Genomic DNA, 13,627 nt, shown 5'->3' on the forward strand with positions numbered 1-13,627 from the left:
GTTGTAGCGCCAGTTGAGCTTCCATAGGAGAATGACTAAAGACCTGTCAGAGCATGTTAACAGAACAGATGGCACCTGTCATTACCGAGATGACTAATGGCTAAACCACAAACCATACATTCAATCTAGGTTTAGCACAGAAACCTGCATAATGTCTCATTCTTTACAAATGTTATGAGGTTGCCATATTGACCCGCCACAACCCAATATATGATTGATTTATTTCACACGTAATGGTACATGGCTAGACAACTGTACACATTATATCAAACTAACAAAAATAAAGAAATACATAGTTGAAACGCAAGAAGCGTAAATGGCATTTAACATATGAAAGTTACACTGTAAAAATGTGGATCTTACAATTGTCATACAACCAGACATTACTATTATTATTATACTGTACATTTCCATTCATTCCAATCATCCAAAAGCTGGATGTCAAATCCCTTCTTTAAATGCTGCTGTAGATAGATAGATGTCTAATCATCCTGATGACAGCATTTTATGGCATGACCATGGTAACCATGAGCAAAGAGGTCATATCAAATTCCTATCTAAAAGCAAGTATCTGGCTACTGATCTGATTCAAATAACACATTGTCAACACTTTATTTTACCCATACAGGTCTTTGCATTGGATTACCTTACCGTGTTTGTGGAACATCATTTTACCATTATTTGATGCTGGCATTTAAGTATCAGAGCTGTCAATTCAAATACCAAGTAGCTGGCTTTTACAAAATACATAATATACTCTCAGAACACAAAAGTTTGTAATGATTACTATTGAAGCAACAGACAAAAGTTTGTCAAACAGAGATTTGCATTTACTGTTCTACAACCTAAATGGAGTTTATGTCACTAAGCCAATTCAAAGATTCACAATGAGTGTTGCAATTGAGCCCTTATGTTTCTGAGAAGTAGCCAAACTCAAAACATGTTTCATATAACCAACCTCCACAATCACCGCCCCTGATTATTCACAAAGAAACAAACTATACCAGCTTATACATCCACCCCAAAATATCTCTGCATTGGAGTCTGCAATGTTACATATTTAAATGAAAATATATTTATATAATTTGTGGATTTTTCACAGTAGTTTGTACTGCACTGTACCTTTTTGTCCTTCTATTTCTGCCTACATATTTGTCACCTTGAGGGAGTCTATTGAGTCACTTGAGAGAGAGTGTGTCTTGTTTTTTGTGTGGAAGAAAAATGTCACTTGAATTTTGATCTGTAACATCTCCGATCTTCAATGTGGTAAGTGCTGTGCATGTCTTTCATCTCGGCTGGCCAACAACGATTTGGGGATTGAGAACTCTGAAAGGCTATTTTTTCTCTATGAGAATACAGCTTGTAGAAACTGCAAGAAACATTTGCTTTGGCACAGATTTACATTGTAGTAATGTCCATTCCTTTATCTCCATGGCCATGATCATTACTACAAACACAAGTGGCCCATTGTGGTAATCCTTGGCTCAGTACACTGTCACTGACCAGTCTATGTGTTTGTGTATTGCCGTGTCAGTCTATCCTCTCTCCTGGTGTAATGTCAATGCACTCTAGTGTCTAATCGTTCCGCACATAAACTCAACATCAATCCCCTCTCTGTCTCCGACTCTTGCTCACTCTCTCTCTGCACTCTCACTTTGTTTTTAGATCTGAGTCTCTTGGACGTTTTCCTTCGAGCTCCCCTTGAAGAGAAGAGGCTCCATTTGGGGATTCTGGTTCTGGCCCATGAAACCCTTGATCGATCCATGTAATCCCATGGTAGGCATGGGGAGGGACATCGGCAGTGGTGGAGACACAGAACTGGGATTAGTGTTGGTGCCATTGCCAGATGTAGTTAGCAAATTGGATGTGGAGATTGGAACTGAAGTACAGGAGATGGGGATTTCCTGGCCTTGCTGGTTGTTCTTGTTATTGAGGATGCCTCCTGGTCCCATTCCTTCAGTGCCAATACTAAGACCCATCACATTGTTGTTGAAATGATGGGTCTTGTAGTAGTGGTTGAGATTATCTGATCGGCCAATGTTAGGCAGGTTGACTATTTCTGGATGATGTATCCTTAGGGTACCTTCTCCACCACTGCCAGAATTGATGGTTGATCCACCTGAGATTCCACTTCCTGCCCCGGCTCCAATCTCATCTTCTACATTGATGATTTCAATGGCTCGGGCAGGGCCGTGGTGCTTGTGTAGCTGGTGCTGCTTTCGAAGCTTATAGAACACCACCAACATTACAGCCGCCATAAAAGTAATGGCCACAAAACAACCAATGATGATCTTTGTGGTTTTCATTACATCATCTAGGCCCGGAATGTTAGTTACATCCATTATGGATACAGTCACTGCCTTTTCAGTGGCTCTATTGGCTCGTGGGGACAGTGAGGAAAGAGATGAGAGAGAGGGTGATATGGTGATACCAGGTCGGCCTTCCAACACCCCTCCTTGAACAGTAGGACCAGGAAATTCTATGAAAGTCTCATTAATATACTGTCTTGCTGAATTCTCCTCTTGCACTGTTTCCACAGTTTCCACAGTGACAGTAGTGAAATAACTGTAGCTGTTGCTAGGGTCTGAGGCAGACACATTGAGCACAGCTGTTGCGGTGGTATTTCCAGCAGAGTTGGTTACCATGCAAGTGTATTGGCCAGTGTCTTGCACAGTAACATTGGTGAAGTTCAGTGTTCCGTCGTGAAGCACTGAGATCCTAACTCGGTATGACCCATGGGTCATCAGAGTGCCGTTTGGAGTGAGCCAGTTCACGGAGGTCATGGAGGTTCCAGTGCGGCATTTCAGCTCAGCAGCCATGCCCTCAGTGACATTGAGGTCAGTGGGTGGCTCCACAATCACTGGGGCATAGCAGGTGAAGTGGCTCTGGTCCAGTTCCCCAATGTACCTGCCCTTTAAACCTGGAGGTGCATGACAGCGAGCACAACATGTGGTGTTGCTGGGCACCGTCTCCTTCAGCCACCAGCTGAGCCACAGAACATCGCAGTTGCACACCCAGGGGTTATGGTTGAGATGCACCCTCTCTAACTGGTGCAAAGGGGTGAAGAGGTCATGAGGCAGTGAGTGCAGGGAATTATGGGAGAGGTTAAGCTCCTCCAGGTTTTTGAGGTCATCGAAGGCATTGCGTTCAATGACTGACACCCTAGAATGCATTAGCCACAGCTTGCGAAGAGATACCAGGCCCTGGAAGGATCCAGGTCGCACTATCCCCAGCTGATTCCCTGACAGCTCCAGCTCCTCTAGTCGCACCAGTGGTGTGAGGTTGGGGATATCCTTCAAGCCACACATGCCCAGGTTCAAGAAACGCAAGTTGACCAGACCTTCAAAGGCAGCCTCTGAGATGAAATCCAGCTTCCTGAGTTCCCCTAGATCGAGACGACGCAAAGAGGGAACACGGTGAAAGGCAAAGGCCGGCAGCGTCTCGATGGGGTTGTTTCGTAGCCATAGCTCCCGCAGCTTACTGAGGTACTCAAAAGCTTGTGATGGTACCACTGTGAGACGGTTGTCAAAAAGCTCCAGTGTGTTGAGGTTGGGAAGGCCATTAAAAGCTCCCACCTCAATCTGCCGGATGTGGTTCTTGGAGAGCTGAAGGATTTCCAAATGCCGCAGGTGCTTAAATGTGTCAGACTTGATCACCTGGGGTGGGCAAAAAAAAAAGAAAAAAAAAAAAGAGGCACATTGTAACATATCAGATTTATTCATATACAAACATATTCCTTCACTGTGAAAGTATTTCCTATTTTTAGAAGCCATATTTACCTGAATGGAGTTCTCTTGTAGATTGAGGTATCTTGTGTTCTCTGAAATACTGTCTGGGACTTGCTCCAAGCTCTTCCTTGTACAAATCACACGGCTCGCCTGATTGGAGCAGGTACAGGGGGTGGGGCATGGGGGTGCTGCCTCTGTCAGCTGAGGTCCATGGTTGTGAAACCACAACAAAAGCTGGACCAACCAGAGGAGGGGGGAAGGGGTACAGGGGTTGGTCACCATGACAACACGCATGGCAACTGAGTCATGACCCACCCCTATTTCTATGATGTTGATAAGTCACCTCCAGACAAGGAAATTCAAGTGCTTATCTTGACTTTCATATTTTACACTCTTATTCTTGTTTTTTTTTCTCTTTCAAGCAGTCACTTTAAAAACTGAATGAAAGAGTATAATATTATATTTAATACACTATTTAACATTAATCAATTCTTATTTTACTTTGCTCATGTTTGTCTGACTATCAAACACCTTTTATTTTTCAGCACGTCATTTTAGGGAACTGCATATTTTTAGTTCCCATGACAATTATCAGAATAGAAAACAAATTTTGGAGAGAATTTGCTCTTGAAAGTAGTGTCTCTGTAGAGGCTGATGCTCCTCACTGTAAGGAAGAGAGAGAGAGGAGAGAGAGAGAGAGAGAAAGCGAGAGAGAGAGAGAGAAAAGAGAGAGAAGGAGGGGGTCAAATAAGTGCACCGTGCAGCAGCTTTAAGATAAACATGCAAGTATTCTTGAATTTCAACCTCAAAACATCTCATTGTGCTGTTGTCATGTGAGCACATATATGCTGGATTATATGAAAAGCTGGGCTGGGGGTTCTGGTAAAGCTAAAGCCATGGCTCTCAGATCATGGCCTGCAGTCTAACTGGTGAGTCAGCTGCCATTTTCTTCATAGGTTGAAGTTAACATCTGGGTCACGGATTGAAATGGCCACAAAATTCTTAAAGCTCAAGCTGGGTCACAAGAGCAGGAGCAAACCTATTAGGATGACAGTGATATAAATTTAGTTTGGAGTCTCATCTTATACTGTACGATATTTAAATAGCACTTGTCAGATACATGTATATAGTGTTATTATGTCATGTCTCAAAGAAGACAAATTTGTGTTAAAAAGACATGGCAAATTTCTGTTTTGAGACAAAATGCTAATGAAAATCATCTGGGCTTAACTAATGAACTTTGAGATACAGAGATTATAGTAATCCATCATAAGGCTGAGGAACAGCATTACAACTAAGCAACCAAAGGTGTTGTTCATTATTTCATCTTTAAGATACAAAAGGACACCATTTAACCACTGAAATGTTGCTGCAAATGTATATATTGCCATGTGTCAGTAAGCAAAGGAAAATCACAGAGAGATTCCTAGTCACTAAGTTAATGAATCAAAGATGAAAACAACAACTAAAATTTGAACATTAAGATGAGGGTGGAAAATTCTGCAGTCTATAAATAGAACTTGGATATTTAGGTTTTTCAAATGGGAATATGTCTTCGGTTGAGAGAGAACTACACACATCCAGAAGCAGAAATGGCTGCAAGCATCAGCAGACTCACTAAATTTAGAAATGGTTAGGCTGTTTCCCTTGTAATGACTACACCAAAGAGAAAGTGTTCATTGTTTTCTCAAACATGTTGTTTTCTACCTTATAAGACTCTTCCAGTCACAAGCCTGTGCCATCTGTTCAAAACAAACAGGAAGATCTTTGTCAATTAGTCTTGTCCATTATGTTAACATTCTCTGATGTCATTTTTATGGGAAAACTTTTGGTTGGATTTCTTTAACAATTTTATTCTGTAATAAACACAGTATTTTAAAAGGTTTTCTGCCAGCCCTTAGCATCCCCTCTCCTATGCAGCGACGATGCATGCGCTCCTAGAAACACGGTTGCTGTGGCAACCTGCTCACTCACCATCTTGTGTTTCACTGTCCAGTGCCCTATTCCACATTACTGTGTTTAGCTGAGCTTTATGAACATTTGTTCTTCTAAACCAATCAGCAACACCTTTTGGGGCAATATTACTAAATTTCATTAAAACATTACATAGGTTCCCTTAAATGCCTTTTATGTTAAGATAGAAATTGTGGCTTAAAATCAGTTGTCTTTTCCTCAATAGATGCCTATGACAGGACCAGAAACTGAATTTTGAAAATGAGACAGAATACAGTAACATACATAAAGTTGTCAGTGAGATTTGTTTTACAGCAAATATACATGGCACACAGCACACAAGTTCAGGGAATGTGAAAATTGCACACTAAGCTTGAATCTTGGCCTTCACTATCACAACAAAGGCAACAAATGTGCCATGAATCTTAATATCTACAAGGTCTGAGGATTAGGTCAACATCAGTCTTTATTAAAACATAGCTCTGAGAACTCTTAAAGCAGCCATTAAGAAAGCTCATAAGGGAGTGCATGCTAAAAATAGACTTTTGAGTTGCTCTACTCCACACATCCTACAAACACTCTCCCTCTCCAACACCCACACATGCACAAACACACACAATCACACATCTCTATCCTCAACCATCCTGTAACTGTAACAAAGAAGAAACAACACCATGTCAAACTTGGATAAAATAACCAGAAAAACACAGACCCATAAATGCAAATGTGAAACCTAAAGGTTGTGTGTCCACTTTGCAGTATTCCTCATTATGGTGTTCCACATTGTTGTCCTTCCTTGAAGAGTCCCCTTCTCATCCCTATCTGCTGGGTAATTACACAATCCATAAATTTAACTGTGTTGAAAAAATGATTCTATCTCTGTTGCAGACTTCAGAGTAGCGTCTCTGTGAAAGTTTATGATCCAGAATCTTGGTTTGATAGAATGATTAGCCCTTCAAAATAATGACCCGTGGAAGTGGCAAAACACCACAACAATCATTGACAAGACTTGGTCACCCAACGATATTAAAACTGAGAGATTTGTTTTAGATGGACAGTGAAAACCCTAGTATACAAGATGGAAAACTCTGTCAAAGTTTACATCTTTATTACCTAGTCGACCTAGTGGGAAACAGGACATGAAGACAACAGCCTATCACAGCCTGCCCTTAACTTTTTTTTTTCCCGCGGCAGTAATATTTATAGGGCTGTCAATACATAAACAAGATGCAGCCTAGCCTTCACCTCCCCTCTGGCAAAAATTGGGCAATCATCAAGTTCATCTTCTCATGGAGAGAGTTGGGTGGAGGGTCAGGGTGGTCTGGCTGCGTCCCCTGTCAGACCCTATTGGCCAACAAAAGGAAATACTAAATATCAGAACTTGAAGAAGAACACATAACTTGGAGGAAACTAAATAATACAGAGAACATAAACCAGACAATGACTTTGGAGCAGCAGACCTCCCAGGACCTGACCTAAGGTCTGCATGGAGCAAATAAACTGGCTCAACAACACATTGTTTCACCTTTTCCACCTCTCCAGTTGGCTGCCTAGATGTTGCTTCGCCACTCATCTCCCCTGCAATGCTCAGAAATTGGCTGATTGGAAGTCCATGTTTCATCCCCACAAACCACAGGATGCATGGGACAAGGCAACACCCCTCCAATATCCTGGGCACTGTTTGGGTGGTGCTCTCTGCACACTGTCGTCTATGACCCTTAACCCCAAAGAATGATTTTCAATTAATTACTTTGGAGCTGAAGATTCAAGTCAGTGTCAATAATTGCAAAAAACATCAAATCTTTAATTTCACCATGTTATCATTCTCAAAAATAATTACATGGTGAACTCGCACAGAAATAAATATTGCAGTGTTGTATTCAGCACAGTTACAGGTGCTTGACTGTTACATTGCAGGTTTTAATATGTGTGATACTTGTGAAACTGGATGTCTTTTCTTTTCTTTTCCTGTCCTCTTAATTTCACCTACACCTTTCCCATCAAGCAAAAGCTTTTGCCATTAACTTTTCCATTGCATTTATTTTTCAAAGTGGCCTACCTCCAATGAGGGAATCAAATCTGTCCACTGAACTTTATCTTTTCATTTTTTATGACACAAACATACTTGGTTTAGACAGTACAAAACAATATCATTATGTATGACTGCGATGAGACCTTGAATCTGCAGACAGGCTGCCTGTTGCCTTGACCCCTCAGCCTCAAAATCTCCCCACCATATGACAGCAAAAGAGCAATGATACACCCCGTTTATGCCGCTTTTATTTTTCAATATAGTCTATATATATTTCTGCATCACCTGTGGCCCCCATCATCGATAATCAATGTGCATCATGTGTTTTCTTTGCAGCTAGGTTCACTGCATAATTGAAATGTATGCTTTTTCTCACCAATTTCACTCAAACGTTTTTTTTTTTCTCTTTTCTTCATCTTGGTCATTTTCTCATGTCAAGAGCAGATTGCAACCATGTAGATATTGATTACTCAATCAGGCCTGAGAGAGAGCGCTCAGTCGTGAAAAGACAAATTAGCTGTGAGCTGCTGACCAATTGCGACAAACCAATCACATCGTCGTAATCGCCTGGTTTTGTCAATGCCTTTTTTCTTTCTCCACAACACTTTCATTATGGGGTATGTCGAGGCAAATAAATAAATAAATAAATAAAGGATTAAAAAAATGTTGATTTAGATAAACAGTGTAGCTCTGAGCTGTGGGACGTTTCCTGTAGCTTACACAAGGCCCAATTAGAGCTGATGTATTTACAGCTGGTCTAGATGAACACAAAGCGACACAGGTGCAGCAGGGCTAACATCATCTACTGTAACTATGACAACACTAAATTGATTCAGGACGTGGGAATCGGGGTAAGATGGGACGCATTTCACCAGTATAGTAGCAACCACTGCTGTTAGAGAGAGGAGGGGATAAAAACAATAATAATGATAATTGCTCCACTTCCAATTAATGACAAGTTACATATTTTCTGGTTTCTCAGATACTGGTGGGAATACAAAGTGATGCCTAACAATTCTTTCAGCAGTCACAACCTCTCATCTGCAATCTCTCCTCATCATAGCCTCTAGCATAATATCTAGCATATATTCAGTAATAACAGAATGGCCTTATTCATCTATGCAGCTGCACTCACTACGGCGCACCTTCTCTGGAACGCAATTGAAATTCTGAATAGGCCTAATTCTGCACATGCTGCATTACAAAATGGCTTGCATCCATTCTCTCTTCAGGGTAATGACAATATGACTGCACCCAAAAAATAATGCATATAGCCTCAATCTTTCTTGTTAAACAGTGTCTGTGGAAATGTGGAATCATTATGCTTACATAAGAAACCATATTATTTCATGACATTTGCAGGGACTATCATGTAAATTCAACTGGCACCGATGCATTGGATTTTTTTTCCTCCACTATTTTTCTTCAAGTGTTACATACATCTTTGCAGTCTCGGCACATCCCACTATGGAAACATCCTTATCTAGTGACTGATTTCAGCATCTGAGCAGATGAGAGATAAGAAATGCAATAATTACGCCGGCCATTTCAGTCCCTTCTACCTGTAGTACATCCAATAAACACGTACCTTAATGTCTCAGCGGCTGCGGCGTGAGGTCGATGTTTTCTCTCCTCTCGTTCCCTCTCCTTTCGTCAGTTTTCCAACCTCGCAATCTATCTCTCCTTTTCTCTTCCCTAAATTGATTCGCTCGTTTCCACGGCTGTGAGCTGGCTCTTGTTCTTGTATTCCGCAGCGCCAACGCAACGCGGGGGGCTACAGTGATGGCAGGTTAAAGACGAACACAATCCACACACACGGGCGAATACAGAGATCAGATTTATGGTATCGGAGGATATGATGTTATTATTTTCATCACACTCAGGAACGAGGTCTAGGACGAATGCATCCGAGCGCCTTCTCATCCTTGGAGACGAGCGCAAGCAGCAAACGCGACGGCGCCCGCTGGGCAGAGCATTTTGCGTCCAGCATAAGCGGCTCTTTACGCACATTCCGTATGTTTCAGTCTGAATCCCACTAAGACAGCATTAGCAGAATAGATGGAGGACCAGCGGTTCATGGATGTACCCAAGTTCATCAGATGCTTTGAATGACTGAGTTTTACGCCCAGGGTTATGTAGAAGTCATATGTTTTACTATAGGCGAATGCGTGCGTTTGTTTTTTGTCTTAGGTTTATAGGCTTGGTGTGTGATTCGGTCCATATCAGTGGTGCAACATAAGCTCCAGGCATGTAATGAGCGTGTGGTCACAGAGCATATTCATTAATATGACTCAGCAGCACTCCATGATCAGCTGAATGAATTGAGTCAGATTGTTGTTGTTAGTGGGGTTTCAGGCGGGTTTGCATTGATTTTGGTGAGTTTTCACAGGGGCAGTCCATCTGTTACAACCACATAGCCTAACAGAGAGCCACACCTGAGGCCAACAGGCCAAAAAAAAAATCTGCTGTAGGAAATATTTCTATCCACTATGATATTAATTTTGAGGTGTAACTTGATCACTAACTGTGCATATTGCCAGTAATTGCTCAGTGCTAGCATTGGCATTTTGGTAATGACCAAATCTGGCAAACTAATGAGGCCTGTTTTCTGCAGACTGTGCACTGATATGATTATTTGCTTTTTCACTGAGCGGTTTTCAGTGGTGGATTTAGCCGTCATCATAACTTGTTCTCTACATTATCCAGACTTAAAGAGCAAGCCATCTGCAGCCCTGCAAGGTTTGTGTGCCACCAGACACCCCAAACCTCAAATATTCCCCAAAACCTGCAAATGTGCTCAAGAAATACTTAGCGAACAGGTTCCAGGGTTCAAAGCTTGCAGACTGCTCTACACTTCTAATTAGTGAATTGGAAACAATGCCAGCAATATATTAGCCAATAAAAATAGCATTAGTCGGTAAAGATGCCCATCTTCTCTCCAAAGGGCCTTCCCATATCGATCTTTGTTATCATGTGTATGTCCACGTGTGTCTACTTTAGCTCCCCTTTGTTGTCAGTTTGCTCTTTACGTTGGTAGTTAAGTCACTCTGTGTCAAAATTTGCAAAAAAAAATGAGACTGAACCCTTGTAGCAGTGTCTTAAGCACTGAAAATTAGTTCACAAGGGAAAAAAAGATGTTCAATTCTTCCTCACTCTATCTCAGCTCATACTAAAGGTCAAAGGACAGAACAGACCAGTTATGGTTCACAAAGACCCCCGAGATATATACTTTCTCTCCGCACTGTCTCTCTCCTTCATTCCTTCATCCTCTCCCTCGCTCCTCGGCTCCTCCCCTCCCTCTCCGTGAATGCCGTAGTGAGCATTGTTCACAACCACTAGCTTTTGCTGAAAGCCGCACAGCAATGAGGTCTCTGTGCCTTTTGCCTCTCTCTTCCTCTCCCCTCCCCCCTCCTCCGCCTCCCTCTCCCCCCACCCCTCTACCTCTCTCCTTCCCTCTCTTTCTCCCTCTCTCTCTCTCTCTCTCTCTCCCTCTATTAAATTTCCAGTCACACAGTGGTGCAGAGGATATTCCCTCTTTTCCCTCTTCCCTTGCTCCCTCTCATTCCCTCTCACTCATGATGAAATCTTAGCCCACATCCAGACTCTCTCCCGTCCTGGCTCCCTTTCAATGCTTTCTCTTGCTCTCTTCTTCCCTCTGTACATCTTTTTTGCCTTCCAACCCCCGCGCCATTTAAAATGATTCCACGCCGCCCATGCCAAACCCACCCAGTGCCTCTGCTATCCTTCCCCCTCTTTCCACACTATGTCCTCACTGTGTCATTGCACATTGCATCTGATATCCCCCCTTATGCATCTATGCCACGTACGTGTGTATGCATGCACCCTTAAGTGTATATGTGTGTGTGTGTGGGAGTGATAGAGAGAGGGAAGGGAGGAGGGAGGGGGACATGTATTTGTGCACAGTAAATGAACAAACACTCATCGCTGTATTGCTTGTGTCATCAGTACGGGAAGGCTCTTCGAGTAGAAATACAGCGGAGGGCACTAATCCCACTATCGAGAGAAGGAGTGCACAGCATTTCCAATACAACCCAAACCCCATAAACTCTTAATGCTGTGTTAGGAGCCACAGGGGAGGAGAAAGGGAGGGAGATGAGGATTTGGCAGCGACATGCTATTGCCAAGACATATGTGGCATGCTGATAGCACTGGAGAGGTGCAGCTCACACTGTGAAGAAGGGAGGGGTGCTGATACACATCCATCATTTCCATCGTTTCGGGATATTGGATACAGGCCTCACCAGGCTGGTAGTGGGTGGTTGAGTCATCGTAAAAAAGTTCAAAGCAATGATTAAGAATATGGGTGATATTTGTTGCAGTGGCGCTGATCTTAGATTTGGGTAAAGAGAATTAGTGATCTGTTTGATGGCCTCGGGCATCCAATGGGGCTTGTGAACAAAACTATATTTTTTTGTGGTTATTTTTAGAAATATAACTGAAAAGTTGGAAGGATGCTCATTGCCATCTGTGTTAGAGAGTAAGAGAGATACTTGGGAGAGTTTAGAGTTATTCATGGTGACAACCCTATGTGTGTATGTGTGCATGCATGTGAGTTTGAATGTGGGTATGTGTGTGTGTATGTGTGTTAGAAAGAGAGACAGAGAGAGAGACAGAGGGGGAGAAAGAGAGAGAGAGAGAGAAATCCTAGTGTCACAGTATCTTAGCAACTGCCTCCATCTCCTTGGAGACAAGAACTGACATCATTTCCCGTCTGTGAGAAATCACTTTTGGTTTGTACACAGTGTGTTTGTGCTTATGTGTGTGAGGGCATGTGTGTGTGGGTGTGTATGTTTGTTTATATATGTGTGTGTGTGTGTGTGTATGTGTATGTGTGCCTGTGCACCTGTGTTGGCGCGTGTCCACGTTCGTGTGCAGATGTGGGCCTGCAGTATGTGCACAGACACAGAAATGATATATTCCAGAGTTCCAGTTGAGGTACACGCCATAACGTCACTCATTTTGTCCACAGTCAGTACAAAAAGTAATGTCGCAAAAAATTGAATTGGCACTGATTGCTACCTAAAATATAACATTGTTCGCACTTGGACTTTTATTTTATAATGAAACAGAAGTTTAAAATGATTTTGCCAGATCATTTCATTATTACAAAATACTTAGCACTAACACTCCAAACAAACATTTCAGAGGGTTGTTATTTTTCATGTGAACCATTACAAAGCCATTTTCATGCTTACTATCAAGTTAAGTCCTTCAACATAGTTGGCACTGAATTAGAAGAATTTGTGCAGCAGTATAGCAGCCCTAAGACAGAATGTATGTCAGTATTACAGCAGGACATTTTGTATTATCATAGCTAACAGTATCCATTTGTGCTGTCAAGCTTGTCAGTAACAGAGTACCTGGAGTCCGCAGCATCCTTGTCTAAAGGAACTGCTGTCCTCTACCGCCATCTTCTGGGGAATGCAGAGAACTGCAGTCAGTAGGAGAGGGGGAAAAAGTGTACAGTATAAGCTGAACTGGCATAAGTAGACAAAAAAGATCCAGGGGGTCTAAAAGCGAGAATTTTAGTGCTATTCAGTCAGAGCCTACATATCAAATCTGTTCTTTTTTTGTTTTGTTTTGTTTTTTTGCTTGTTTTCCATTTGGGAAATTCCCATTTTCCGTGTAATGTTTGGAACATTTGACACTAGAGCTGCCATTAGGATTACCATCAACATTTTTTTCTATCTTGTTCCACATTTTTCTTCAAGCACCAAAATATTTTTCCCACAATAATTCTGGTAAGGCCTTTGAGCAGTGAAATATTAAGTCAAAAACTACACACACTCACACACACACACACACACACACACACACACACACACACACCAGAGACTATGGTACTCACACCTAACAAATTATTTACTAGAAAGATAATTGCTGTGGTTTGATA

At 42.0% G+C, this 13,627-nt stretch overlaps 1 protein-coding gene across 1 annotated transcript; it reads right to left on the minus strand.

Annotated features, from left to right (window-relative positions):
- Window positions 1-204: 204 nt before the first annotated feature.
- On the minus strand, window positions 205-9,623 carry LOC115378241 (leucine-rich repeat-containing protein 4B-like). Its single transcript, XM_030078429.1, has 3 exons — window positions 9,302-9,623; window positions 3,780-4,392; window positions 205-3,656 (listed from the first exon to the last, which is right to left on the minus strand). Exons 2-3 carry the CDS (start codon window positions 4,020-4,022, stop codon window positions 1,662-1,664), a joined length of 2,238 nt encoding a protein of 745 aa, XP_029934289.1. The 5' UTR covers window positions 4,023-4,392; window positions 9,302-9,623; the 3' UTR covers window positions 205-1,661.
- Window positions 9,624-13,627: the final 4,004 nt, after the last annotated feature.

The sequence above is a fragment of the Myripristis murdjan genome, chromosome 19 (assembly GCF_902150065.1).
Source record: "Myripristis murdjan chromosome 19, fMyrMur1.1, whole genome shotgun sequence".
In the NCBI taxonomy this organism is placed as follows: domain Eukaryota; kingdom Metazoa; phylum Chordata; class Actinopteri; order Holocentriformes; family Holocentridae; genus Myripristis; species Myripristis murdjan.